Raw genomic sequence first — 15050 nt, 5'->3', positions numbered from 1 at the left:
TCACTGCATCAATAAAAACAAGAAGCTCTTAATAATCAGTAAAATTAGTCAGGCTGTCAATCGAGTACCAGATGTGTCGCCCTGCGCGCCGATACTCATGCAGCTGATCGACGTGCGCGCCAGTCCCAACTTCCGACTCAGTAAATCCTGAAACCTACAGCTATCGAGCAGAGTCCCCGTGCCAAGCACTCTGCTGGAGGGAAACTTGGACAACTTCCAGGTGATGTACGACATCACGTCGATCGGTTGAGTTACAACTAGTAACACTGCCTTACAGGCCAACTTTGCGATTGTTGGAACGATCTTCTTAAACACCTCGATGTTGTGCTTCACGTTCAATTCCTCCTCGGCTTTCTTCTCACAAACCGCGATTACTACTACTGTCGAGTCTTTCACCTTATAGATATCTAAAACGCAATCAATTGCAGATCGTAGATTAATTATCGTGAAATGATGGTTTCTAGATACGGATATATTTTAATATATATAGTTTTTATTTATACAAATTATATATTTTATATAAGATAAAGTTTTAGACACATTTTTTCCTGAGAGAGTTAAGATTATAGGTATAAATTGTTCCGAATCTATTCCGAATCCGGAGAAGACACTTGAATATTTACGCGAAAGGAGTCGTAACGGGAAATAGCTTCGTTTTAAGAATCAGATATGGCTTTTCGGAGAACCTCTTGCCAGGGAGAACGTCTTACTCAACCGGGTAATCATCAGCTCCTCGGAAGTGCGTGGAATACAAAACGACGAGAACGGATAAGAAATTTTCCCCCTTTCGAGAGAAAATCACCATCGGAAGAGATGTGCCGATAACGACGGCAGAGGGAAGACAATCCGACGTGGTCGGAAAAATAAAGAGTTACAGATCCGAGGCAACACCTTCAACAAAATGCTTGTATAGTAACACGCGGCAATACCGCAACTATACGGAAGATACATTTACGACGGAGAGAGATGTTGTTACAGATAACTTGGCAATCCCGTAAAAAAGTCGTCCCACTTGTTCCAGTAATTGCTACCTCGCACGAGACAAGATCGGAAAGAATCACACATTCCGCTATCCTATATAGGTATAAATACAGACGCTACGCGTCGCACGCAACGCGCCCCGAGAAAAGTCGAACAAACCGAAATCATTCTTGAGATCAAACGCTGGAGCAACTCGATGAAACTATCCACGAGATCAAGCCTAATCGTGCACACTTTCCATTACTGTCCTCCTGGATTCCCACGAAGGATACGGCGCTTTTACAACCGGCCGCCCGGTCGGACGGGGTAACCGCGCGTCGTACGCACGCTGGAAACAGAAACAGAAAACCGCGTCGTGGAGTCGATCACGGCCGAGATAAATAAGAGTGGACGGGATTTACGAGAGTGTCCGTGAAAAGCTCGGGGGAAACATTCGCCCGGTTCACGAGGCGTATAAGCGCCCGACGATTTAGATGAGAATCGAGATTATAAAGGACAGGTCCGAGGGAATTCTGGCCCCCGAAACTCTCGCCGCTAACTCAGAAACCCACCTATGTGAAAGCGTTGTTTCTGAATCGCTGCACGTTGACAGGGGGACCCTTGACGGATCCCTAACAGGAACCTAACGGATCGTCGATTTAAAGTGAGTGTTGATCGGAGCCGACGATCGTGACACGCCGGTGACGCTCGGCGGACTCATCAGTTCGAACGTATCAATCTGAAATTTCTGGAATTCGTGCTGTTGTGAGCTGTCTCGCACCTAATGCGCGGAAGGCCTACATCGTCCATAGACGTTCACGATTCGTTGGTTCCGTGATTGTGAATAGAGCACGACGACGGGATCGTCTAAAGTGTTAACCGCCGTGACAACTCTAACACTGGCTTTATCTGACACGGATAATGTGACGAGGCACTTATTCTAAAAATGATAATCAGGAACCAACGAGGAAAAGTATAGTTGACAGATAAGTGTATTGTGTAATTGTTATAATTTATATTTACCGCTATATATATATTATATCTAAACATGTATCTTCAGCAGGAAAAGTACCTGATGTGCCAATCACCAGCGGGCATCCCAAAAAGATACCAGCGTGTTGAATGTCCTCGGCTTCTGCAGAAGCCTTGTCCAAGTTTTGATCGATCAGACAGACCTCACTTGCTATCCGCTGGAAATTACGCGAAATAAAATTTCTATTAATAAAAGTTTATGAACTATAGTTATTTCTCTATACATATAGATACATGGATACTCACTCTCATTAGAATTGCGATAGCGCAAGCCATTCCAACTTTTCTTGTACCCACGATCGAAACTTTGACAGGGTGCGGATAAGCCTCGCACGGTCCCACCTGCGTCGTTATTAAAGCGTTCTTCGTGGTTGTCGTAATCGGAGTTTTATCGATCTATTAAAAACACGTTATCCTATATCGTACTATGCCTATTTGCTAGGAACTTATACTTTATATTAATATCTCTCTCTCTCTCTTTGAAATTTAAATTTATTCATTCGACGGAATACGAAACAGCATTATCTCCGACGTCGTCGTATTGGGTTTCATCTGGCACTTTGCTGTCGGCGTTGCTGTCCCCTAGGGTATCGTCCCTTTTAGATATGTCAGATTCCTCGTCAGCCATGCTCCAGTCGTTGCTGTTAGCTCACCGAGCAACTGCATGAGCGGTACATTTAATGAGAACACGATCCTACCCATTTGTGTACTTTAGTAACCATGTATGTATTCGCACCCTGCTCGTTCGAGAAGTATATTAACGCTTTAGGTGTATCAGTGTCGTTTCATCATCCTCATTACCTCAATCGCGTGACTTCCTTCTCCCTATGTTATTAACTCCAGACGCTCGTCGCGGTGGTCACTACTTCTCATGAAAGGGGCTTATAAACGAACGGTGGTCGAATCGCTGCTTACGTTTATGCAGATCCGGATCGACCTACGCAGAATACGAGGCATCGGTTTTTCAGGTGAATCGGGTATATTCCGCCGTTATGAGGAAGAGAGAACGTCCGCGAAGAAGAGGGAACCGCGCGAGAGAAGAACTCTGACTGGAAGAATAACGGCGGAACTTATCCGCGCGCTTTGCTGTAAATTAGCCGCAGGTAATCGTCGTAGAAACGCAAGTAACCCCCCGTGCCTCTCCATCACTCCAATGTTCCACCGGTACGCTCGCGCATGCAGCATGGCTGTGTGTGCGTGTACGCGCGTAAATACTCGGCTGTGCCGAGACCTATTAGTTGATCACAGTGAACGAATATGTTTTTAATGACTGTTCCGAATGAAATAATTAACCTCGTGGCACATACTAAGTCATACGTGACTTTCTCAATCGTTTCCCTGCGAATAGTTTCTATTAAAATCCCGAGAATAAGTTTTTCCTTAAAATAAAATACTACCGCCGATGAAGACAAATCTTTAACAGCTAATAATGATGCACTTAAATATTAAAGGATGAAATTTAGACCAATACCTTGAGTTCAATAACATTTTGTTATTTTTAACTGTCATGTTTGTCGAAATTTATTATTTTAACACAAAACAGTATTATTTTAACTCCATTGTTTTAGTTAAATTAATGACATATTAAGTAGAACTTATAAGAATAATAAAAAATGACTCAAATTGAGTATAATTTGACACTACTAATTTGACAGTGTACAAAAGCTCTGTGCAGTGTATTTTCATTTGCCTAATACGCCTTTCTATACAGTTATACGTGAAAATAGTCGAATAATTTTATTTATCTATTCATCTTTAATTTGCATCAGCGTTTAATAACTTTGCAATTATGCCTCGATGGAAATTTATTATGTAAAGAAAAAATTCAAAATGTCTGGTGGCAAATTCTCGTCCAAGTTTCGAAAGAAAAAAATCGTCTAATATATCATATATGTATGTTCGAATGAACGGACGGGAGATTATTAACATCACCTTGTTATATTATCTTCGAGACGAGCCTAAAGACTGCAGGCAAACCGTAGCAAAAAAAAAAGAAAAAGAAAAAGAAACATGTGATATGCCATATATTCTTCCGAATGTACGCGTTGAAAGTAACTCTTTGCGCCTGCGATATAATGCTCGAGCGACAATCTTAACCATCCGAAAAAGGACCAGTTAAAAAAGTAAAACTTTTCCATTTACTTTGGTGCCCGCAGATAAATCATGCCCGTTGCATTTAGGAGTAGCGAGCGAGGCGTTCCCGGTAGTTTGGGCATCGCGAAGTTTTAACACACATTCGAAGATGGATCTGCCTCTCGGGAGAGAGGTCTCGTTTTTCGCGCGTGGTCCATACGACTGGTCTCCGATCCGCGCTCACGGACACATTCAATTTTAGCGTTAATAATCACCGGGAAAAATGACGACCTTAAACGTGGCCATTCATCAGGGCCGATCGATACTGCGAATGCGCCTTAACGACGGAGAGATACCATCGACCGTCCCGCTATACAGAGTTATTGAATCGCGTCAAATAATATACGAGCCAATAATGTATGAATAGTCCTGCAATTATGGTCCGCCGATCGTATCTAAGGGCGCGTTGTAATTTAGTAATCGTTCATTCTCACCGCGCTGGATGGAGAATCCGACGAATATCGGTGGATAATATCGATCGGCTGCGGTAATACGCGATTTCTTTTTACACGATGTATCCGAAGTTTAGGGAGCACAATTGCTATAATTCGCACAATCTCCATGTCGATAAAAGCAATACCCGCTCTGTACGATTACTCGCGCTACCTCATCTGATTCTCTCGCAGCGGTTATCTCGCTATAGGTTGCCGCGGGTTTGTAATAGGATAATATGTTTTCTCTATCTTTTTAAATGACCCCGTGACACTTGTAACCATTCATAATGCCAGTTAAAATCGGTATCCACCGATTAAACGATTTCCTAATAACATCCACGCCGCGATCGGGAAGATGGTAGGATCGGAGGTGAGGAAGTAATTTCCAATCTGACATTTATAGTTAAGCGTCGTGAGTGGGAACGAAGCGCCCTGCTTCCCGATAATTAATTCTCTACCTTAATTAATCATGCGAATTTTATCGAACGTCGAGGAAGAGAAACGCGATACGAATCGATATAGCCACCGTCGCAGGAATTTTCCTATGTCTATGATAAGATCTGCCGACCGGCGCCGCGGCGCCAATATATCTCACTGATTCTCGCGTCTTAAATCGTTATGTAATTCTGCGATACCCCAAACGTATATACGGTTGCAAAAGGGGCCTTCGCACGAGGACACGAATCGACCGCGATAAAGGCGTGATTCGACGATAACGATGTCTCGCGAGGCAAGATTTAGTCGAGTGGACGGTGCAAACGAGCCTCCCGCTTACCGCGGAGATAATCCTTGAAGGTTGGTCGTAAGCAACCGATCTTCTGGTACCCAGACCCAGTCAACCGATCCGGACACCGGCTTGCGCATGCCTTCGGTGCACAATGGTAGTATAGCAGCTGATACAAGTATGTTCGCCGTGCAACCGGAATTTTAATTGGCTATTTGTTTGTCCGCTACACTTCGCGGAGCTGCTATTGTCCGCCCTGCCGCAGGAGAACGACCATCAACTCTCTCTCTCTCTCTCTCTCTCTCTCTCTCTCTCTCTCTCTCCTCTCCCTTTCCTTGCCTCGTCCCTTCTTTCACACCCTTCCCATTGCTCGCGGTCGCTTCATCGCCCGGTATTAATCTACTTTTAAGAAAGGAAGCGTTCCACGCACATACCCACCACACGCCACCGCGAGAGCACTCTTTTAACGTGTTAGAATTGTTTGATTTAATCCCTGAAATTGGGAATCTTTTCTCGGTGCATCAAAGTCATACAAAGAAAAAGGTTGAAAATTAATTAAAATTTTCAGATCCAGCGCATTATCATTTTTTTTTTTTTTTTACGTATTATATAGACTGGTGTTGCTTACGAAACAATCTAGCAAGTATTTTATAACGTTATATTAATCGATTGGTAAATGCAATTACATTACATTTTAATATGATGTACACACAGTTATTAAGTTAATTAATTATATTACCGGATAAGAAATATAAATTTCATTATGTCTAAAACACAGTTCTTGCCCAAATAAATAACTTAACACAAGCAGAGATAATTTCCGGATTATATCTTTTACGCTTATTTCATAATTTCATTGTAACATACATTTAAAAACTATTTGATTTCGTGTATTTCCATGCCATATTGACTATCTCTGTGCAGTTACTTCCATTTTTAACGCGTTAATCTATTTTTTTATATATAATAAGTTAGAAAGCTGCAAGTTTGCCATTCAGTTTAATCAACAGTGCAAGAATCAATACGGTTTAGTTGTTCGAAAGCGTAGGAATCTTAAAAGTGAAGCAAGGACCGCTCACAGTAAGATTGATTCGAAATATACTTTTTATATACGCTCCGTAAGCACTAAAATTTATTCCAATTAAAATGCTACCTCTACTTTAGGCCAGGCCAGAGTTCGAGCAAAGAGATTGAATGATCCGAAGCTGCTGAAGAAGGATGCATGCTGCACCAAGAGATAATGCCGTCGCGGTCGGTACTCGGAAACAAAGGTCACGAACGCAAAATCGGCAGCCCGAGATATATTTTATTGGTTTTTTCCGTGTATCCGTTGGGTTGATTAATCGCAGCGTTATTTACAAGGGCTCCGAGATTCATTTTCGCCACGGTAATTATGGACCATTTGAATGGGCCGCGCGCGAGAGGAGTTTTCCTTTTTGGAGGTGTGCGTGTGCGCTCCAGCGTAATCTCACCAATGATCACGTACGATATTAAAAATTTGCCAGCTCTCGGCTTTCAATCGAACGCCGGAGATCTCGGAGCACGGTCGTAGGAGGTCGGGGCTTACGTTACGTACTCGGCCAACGTACGTACGACCCCCGTGGCTCGCTGAAATATCGCGCGGACGCCGGTTCATTTCGATATTCTTGGCCCTGGGGCCCCGATGAGGAGAACTCCTCTCTCGGGATCGGGGCGGCGGAGGAGGGCGGGCAAGAGACCACTCGTTTTATTACATCGCATTGGGAAGGGGCGAGGCTGATGCGCAATTGTTTATGCCCGTGTCCCGCCCTATCGGACGCATCGGACACATTCGAACATACCCTACCACGTATACGCCGAGCGTGCGAGCGTGATGGTGATGGTCGACGGACATGGTGCGCGCGCGTGCTGTGTACCCGTATACCCTTCTCGTTCGCAACTCCGCCGCGCTCCTCTCCGTGCTCCTCCTCTTTGTTTCTTCGTTCGGGCTAAGATTATTAATGGCCAGACCGAGGTCCGATACCCCGAAGTGTCAGCCTCATGACAATGACGAAGCTCGCACCTCGAGTCCACCCTCCCTGTCTTCCTCCATCCGCTTTTCTCTTCGTCGAGGAATGAGTACTGTGCGTTATCGCGTGTGACTTCGATTGACGCCCTGGGTTATCGCAACGGAAATGGCATTACGACACGATTTGTAACGCGAGATCGCAATCTGCTTTTCACGTGCTGTAGTGATTCTTTTGCTATTTTGCGATTCATCTCACAGTTTTAATGATAACAGTCATCTTGGATAACAGTAAATATTTTTAAAATTTTTAATATGCATTAAAATGATTACTTCTCATAAAATAAAATTGTATAAAGTTATTAAATATTGTTAAAAAGTATGTGCACAAAATTATTTAAAATGACTAAGATAAAATGTGTGTGTGTGTGTGCGCGCGTCTTAAAAAAAATTATAGTTTAGGTTTAGGCAAACACCCAAGAGAGAGAATGCAAAAAAGGAACGGCGCGACGATCAGCGGGCAGATGTTCTTAAATGATATCTATATGAGCGAGTAGAGTATTTTGAATGACATCAATGGCAGCAGGTGCTAGCTATCAGATCGTCGGACAGCTTGATTTAAAGCGCGCGGGGATATATAGATCATGAGAACACAAAACTGCTTTATTTTCTCTTCAAACAAGCGAACTTAATCTCGCATCGAGTCACATTCTTAGGACCTCCCAGAATACACGTCAGGTGGAAGGAAATACTCCATCGAAACCGCAAAATTAAGTCTTAACGCACTATGATTTCGCCTTAATTAAACGTGAAATAATGCCGAATATAAAAATTGCTCGGAGACACGAAGCAATCAATTCAACCTTTGCGGGGAGAAAAATGTAGACGTCAAACTTGCGGCTTCCATATCCAGCAATATTAATACCGAAATTCGGCAGTGTACCACGTGCACAGATGGGAGCCCGAAAGAGAAGGTGAGGAGAGAAGGTAAAAAGAGAGGCAGTTGGAAGCGACGCCGAGACGAACGAGTCGCGCGGGCGACAAAATGGCGCGGACGGTACCGGGGGGCTCGACTCGGGAAGCGATAAAATCGCACAAGCGGAGAACGCGCTGCGCTATCTCGGCATTCGCGCCGCTGCGCAACGCGACTCCACAACCTGTCTCTTTTTCTCCGAGGCGGAATATCGTTCGCTTTCTCTGCCGATCTTTGCCTCGGGCGGGTCCATTTCTCCGGGTCGTTTTCCGTCCCCGTCCCGATTGCCGCCGAGCCCGTTCGCGGAAGAGAAAGAGAGAGAAAGAGAAAATTAATACTCGCCAAGTGTGCGCGCGATCATAAAGCTTCCCCGCGACGCGGTAATTATGTGGGGCCGCGTGCATTATGCACCCTCGTCCGCGCGCCGCACCACGTTTCGTTGTGGCGAAGCCGCCGTCTGCTTTACGAGCTCCTGCTTGTAATAACAAAGCACCTCCAGTATGATGACACGTTAAAAACCGCGTCCGCACCCTCGTAAGTCAAGGCCACACCGGCTTCGGCAAACAAACCTCTTGCGCGCGGTAGCGTGGGCTTGGTTGACCTACTTTGATCTCGTATCGTGTCTTATTTCTGTTCCGACGTTTCCGGGATGCTTCGACGTGTCGTCGGGACTGATGTAGAGAAAAAGATATCGTATTGCGTCGACAACCGTGACAACTGTCTCATATACATGCTGATATACGATATGTGGTTTAATTAAACGTTTAATGTCGAAATAATAGCGCAATCAAGTTTCGTATTGCATGCAATGTTATAGAAGTAATTAAAAAGATATATTGTACGGATAATAAATCTATATGATTTTTATCAAGAGACATTTAATAATGATCCGCAAAAGATTATACGCAGTAATGATGTATTAGATAGGAAGTTTGGAATTAGGCTTGGCCGTCGTAGCAACGGGTGTTAATAATCTACAATGATCTATCGCCTCGTGTTGGCGTGTCCGAAGAGTTTAAATCGTGATTAGGATATGAATGTGGTGAGGGTTGTAACGGTGTGTGACTTCCTGGCCACTGTTACCAGCCATGTTGAATCACTGTGGAAATGTTTCTTTGTGGACATAGACGAATCGCTTCGGCTCTCCGGTAACGAGGCAACGGCACGCCAACCGTTTTGTAATGTTCGTATGTTAATGACTAAGTATGAATCTCGTTGCGGACTGTGCCTAGGCTGATATAAACCATAATGCATCAGAGAACCGATACTTCACGGAGCGCATTTCGCCTAAGGATACTTCATGAAGACGTTAACGCAGTTGGAATTGGGCGTACATGCCCTTGCACATGAATAAACTTACATCTTTGAAGTACTTTCAAGCAGGAAAATTTCAAGTTACCATTTTCACAAACGTTTTGGCACAAACTAAAAAAATCTTCTATGAATAAAATTATTAAAAGTTATTATAAAATGGAGATATATGCATGAAATATTTAATGACTTCATAACGCGTTTTATTAACAGTTTCCTAACATTGTTCAGAAAATAGTGTTAATATCTTATTGCTTGTACAAGTTTGTTTTTTATGAGTAAAATAAAATATTCCACTCGTCATCGCTTCGTCTGTTCTCGCAGACAATTAGCCCGTACGAACAACTCCGTGGACATTTTTATTCCCATCCATAAGAAGCACAACGTTTCATTCTGCAATTTACTTGCGTCGCGCTCAACTATTCCCTAAGCCACTTTGCATTTATATGAGCACACCTCGTCCTCCCCCAGCGCGAATGCGTTCCGTACATCGAGACGCACATATGGAGGACCGCGCGCGCACATTTAGCTGGAAGAAGAAAGAGAGGGAGAAAGGGAAAGCGCTAACGGAAGAGGACACAGCGAAAGGAATGAACGCGCCGGGTGCAACGCAACGGCGACGCGAGCTGGGTGCAACACGGTCGTAGAAAGTCCTAAGTCCGCGCTACATTCGCAGGGTAAAGAGAGACGGAGAAGAAAGAGCAGACGGAGGAGTCGAGGGAACCGTGGTGGAAGGATCGCGGCGCGCCGACAAGAAAGCGAGACCGCGAGAGAACCCGGAGTAGATGAATTATGTTAAACGTCTGTTTAAATACATGTACGCCTATAGGGATACACACAGTGCGCGCGAGTCAAGAAGGCACCGCGCGCCATTCGTCTTCTCGATTTATATTAAATCGCCTCTCGAATGACCCGACAACGGCTCCGACCGAACCGCGCCAGTTCGGTGTTTCATTCTTTGTCTTCGGTTTCAGCGAGCGCAACAAATATTTAAGGCACAGATATTTAAGGTCCAATTTAAGCAGGGTACCTAAGCACGGCATCCTTTAAGGCTGTTTCAATAATTCGCGATAATGTCGTGTAAAACGTACATTTACTTATTACACGACGTATCATATTTCAAGAATTTTATATTTATAGATTTGATCTAAAAAAGACAACAAATATATTATTAAATACTCGAGTAATAACACTCGGCAGAGATAAAATTTAAAAATGTCTGTTTATGTTATGTCTGATATATATCCTGAAATATTCTCACTGGAATGTTCTTGCCTGTGTGGGTGTCTACGAGCATTTTAAAGGTTACATTCCTAATGGACGGCTTGGCCTTCAAGAAAATTGTAGAATGGTTATATGTGACCTTGAGTTCTCATCGTGAACTATGAACCACCTCTGCGGTGAATTATACTCTGGCACCACCTTCATTTCGAGTTTAAGGCCGCGAGGACATGATGCGCGATACATAGCGCTCGTAACGTGTAGTGCATTGAAGTAACGATAAATCTATATCATTATCATCACGAAGACGACATTAATATTGCGCGAAACCGAATCTTGATTAAATAAAGCTGGAGCACGTTTCTATTTACTCTCCAATTGGACGATCGTCTATCATTTATCGATAGATCGTAACTCCTGGATCGATACGGTATCCTCCTAGCATTCCTACGTACCGAGAGCCGTATATTTCTCGATGCATCCCTCCAAACCTGCCTTATATCGAATCATTCGCTCAGAACTAGCACGCTCAGGCAGCAACTATGGCTGTATCGTACCTGACCGATCGTAGCTGATTTACTTTACGACTGCGGTGCTGAATAGCAACGGTATATAAGCTGCATTCTCATAAGCGATCACCGCCAGGACGACGATATACGATCAGGTGTAAAACGCACTTTCGCACTCTCTTCGGGCAACCCTCGCGGAAGAGGAAACCTGAAATGCGATCCCCGCAGAACGGACTCGCCTATATCCGTCGGTTTCGTGTGCAGGTGCACAGCCGTGATAATACGTATTAAAACCGGCTCTTCCGCGCGCGGAAATTGTTGCTCAGCACGGAAATCCTTAATCTAGTTTCATTATAAAGACATTGCACCCGATGCTTTAACTACCCGAGAATTTGCGCTTAAGCCAGAGAACGTCGAGGCCTTATATTGTATATATACGCACGAAACGCGAGAAGGTTACCGAATCGGCTTTGCTTCCTGAAACGCGCGCGATAAATCAAGATTAAAATCGTGAGTTCGTTTTATATTTCGCGGCTGAACCCGAAGCGATACGCTGAACGTGATATCGGACCGCCATTACCTGTTCTATTAAACGGGGTATCTCTCTCCCGGCTTTATCTAGATATACGGATATACCTTCTAGGAGATACTAATCAACAGCACTCAGCGATGCCGATTCACGCAATCCGTCTCCGACAAATCAAACGCGGGTGCGGTGAGAGGAGCGACCCGCGCCGACCCGAAGCGAGAGGAGAAGATAATAAATAGGCTCGGATGTTCTCTTGGTAAGGTTCGCTGCGTATGTAACGGGGTGGCCCATTATCTTCCAGATATCGTTGGTCAGGCAAATAGACGATAAATATTAATTGGAATCGGCGAGATAAAACAAATGAATTCCCTTTGCCACCGGTACGAGCGCCGGTCACGCGCCTCGAAGGAGCGACGGAGAGCACACGAGGAGCGCGAACGCGCTGAGAATCGTGGGTCGAGTCGCGAAGATGAGAGAACGGAGAGGGAAGACGGCGCGGATCCGACGAAGGGACGAGAGAGAAAGAGAGGAAGCGATGGGAGACAGAAAAGTGGTCAGACAGAACGGCGCGGCGACGGCCCCGGCTGGTGATTTATATAGAATCATATCTCCATCTGAATGTCTTCATTTTTAACGCACGGCCGCGCAATGGTCTCTCTCCGCTCTCGGCGGCTTCGTTTCGGCTCCTCATCTTTTGCGCCCCCTCGCCAACCTCTCACGTGCTTCTGTCTCGCTCCGTTTCGCCGTCTCTTGAAACCTACTTCGTTCGCTCACTCTTGAGTAACGTATGAAAGCTCGCGTAAAAATGTGTCGGAGACTTGACACATTTCTTCGAGGCTTCTCTGGTGGTCCGTATGATTTAATATTTTCGTACACGCGGCCCTTTTTCTCACCCTTTGACCCAAAAGATACGCGTTGGATTCCCCAGGTCATGTCATATGTAAGCGCGATCACGTTCAATACCGCTCGATATATGGACGAAGAAACGCCTGCGAGGGCTGAACGATGATCTGGTAATTTTGTATAGAGCGCCGCCGCGTCGATCGACCGACGACCGCGGTCGATACGCTTGCACCGGTCGATTTCGTTCCATTCGCGCGTGCATAATCGAAGAAGCCCGGTTTTCGGCGCACCGTCGCTTTCGGTCTGTTGTAAAGGGAAGTCGAGCACTTCGATTGTCGCGGTTGGCCAAATTTGAAAGTTAAGGAGAAGCGATGTACGTTAGACAACAATTACTGTTCGTACCATTTAACAATAATTTTATCCAATTTTCTCGTGATTACTTTTCTTCAAAATTTCTATATAAACCAAGAAAAAAAGAAGAACAAATATTTACGATATAAGTAAAAAAATGCGTAAAAAAAGTGTTACATACTATGTGTGTACAATTATTTACAAAAGTAAATGATGAAATAAATTTGGCGATTGCACGATGTAAAATAATGGTAAAATGCATTCCTTAATGTATCAGATACTTCAAAGAAACTTTACTTTAAGCTTTCTCTACACCAGGCATTCGTGTATCATACGCATAAAAAACATGAAGATAAAACTAAATTTTTAAAATAAACTACATTTTCAACAATAAAAGAAAACGCCACGAGAGGATCTATCGCGCGACACGTAATCATTCATAGATATCTGTATAAGTGTTCAACGTAAATTTATACGATTACGGAACTGCGATTACGGAAAGAGACGTGTACAGGACATTTCCAGAGGAAATCGCGCTATTAGAAGCGGCACGATAACGTAACCAGCGTGCGTACTAAGAAGACGGAGAAGAGCGCACTTAGGAAGCGATTTGTACGCGCCTTGTAAGCGATGATCATTACGAATGGTAATCGTTACGAGAATTCATGGCCGGCTCGATAGCCGCGCCGGTATGAATAATCCAACGCCGCCTGTGTGCGCCGCGTTATTCGCTACCAGACGTCATCCAGCCACACCAACTACCATCCTCTCGACGCGTCGTTGAAGAAGGAAAAGAAAAGTAGCCGAGGCGAAACAATCCATTAGACGGCCGCGAGGTGGTCCGCCTCCGAGTCCTCGAATGCGACGATGACGAAGATGACGAAGTGGCCGACGCCTTAAGGTGACACGGGCTACTAGGGAGAAAGGGTTCACGAGACACCCGCACGCCTTTTCATATATACCCGTATATTATATCCTCGAGGATGCTTGTAACGGGCCCTGAAACGTTGGCGCGTCACGCCCGACTCCGTGACGACTTCTTTCGAACGATGATCGGCGATTCACCGAGTGCCCGTAACGCTGACGATCACCTTCGGACATCCCCGTTTCCGATACTCTCTCACAATCGTTACGGAACGATACGCTTCTCGATGATGCCTCTCTGGGCCGACAAGGAGACGTTGCAACCCGAGGCTGCCGGCGAACGTGCCGGAGCAACGGTGCATCGACGCGCCTTAGAAATATCGGGAGAAAAATCTCAAAGAGTTATGATTACGTAACAATTTATATGTAATTTTATAGAATTGTCTGAATAAATATATTGTGCCATGATGCCAATGATACGAATATAATTGCCTAAGGAACAACGGAAGACAATCATCTCTCCCAGCAAAATAAGACAAATGTATATTATTGAAGAAATATAAATGATAATAAGAAATTATTAAATAATCAATTTCGCTATAAATATAAATTTTGTCTTTTTTACATATAAGTAATATAATAAACATTAAGGAGTGTATTTCTACATCTTCTAGAATAAGTTATCATAACTTCATCACAAATATACCTATTTACTGATAGGATATATAGTGCGTCATTAGATACTAGATTACATTCATATTAGTCAGAAGTATGCAATTATAATTTTCTGTGGTTTTATTGCCCATTGAACTTTCTTCGAGTTTTTATTGGCGTTGCGCATCGAATGAACGATAAATTTGCCTAGTCAGTGACACCAAGAACTCACGATATATCATATCTCTAACTAACTCCAACTGACAACGGGGAGAATAAGAAGCCTCGTTCGGTATGGGCGCGCAAGTTGCGGCAGCGTTCAATAATCGATTCGCGTTTTTCACAGGGGCAAGAACAGGTGCAATTAAACTTTGCACCCGAGAAAGGCGAAGGGAATTCGCTCTCGAGCCGCATGCGAACGAAGGACTCCCGTTTCTCGTCCCTCCTCGTCACCCGCGCGCGCGCCGTCTTCCTCCAACCCTTTAACTCGCTCGCGTCGTCGCGGTATCACGTGGCCGGCAATAATGC

The 15050-nt window shown here is 44.4% G+C and overlaps 1 protein-coding gene across 1 annotated transcript in view; it reads right to left on the bottom strand.

The window, feature by feature from the left end:
• LOC143896604 (L-lactate dehydrogenase) overlaps positions 1–15050 on the bottom strand; it is a 141986-nt gene that overhangs the window by 1785 nt on the left and 125151 nt on the right. The window contains exons 3-7 of the mRNA XM_077404558.1: positions 2729–2929; positions 2510–2652; positions 2239–2388; positions 2033–2150; positions 69–407 (exon numbers count right to left, since the gene is read on the bottom strand). Coding sequence (XP_077260684.1) covers positions 69–407; positions 2033–2150; positions 2239–2388; positions 2510–2620 — 718 coding nt within the window. The 5' untranslated portion in view covers positions 2621–2652; positions 2729–2929. The remainder of the gene's footprint in view (positions 1–68; positions 408–2032; positions 2151–2238; positions 2389–2509; positions 2653–2728; positions 2930–15050) is intronic.

This window comes from Temnothorax americanus, unplaced genomic scaffold, assembly GCF_048541705.1.
Source record: "Temnothorax americanus isolate GAGA-0224 unplaced genomic scaffold, ASM4854170v1 Scaffold19, whole genome shotgun sequence".
Lineage (NCBI taxonomy): Eukaryota > Metazoa > Arthropoda > Insecta > Hymenoptera > Formicidae > Temnothorax > Temnothorax americanus.
Note: the sequence above shows the minus strand (reverse complement) of the source record. Positions and strands in the feature narration are given on the sequence as shown.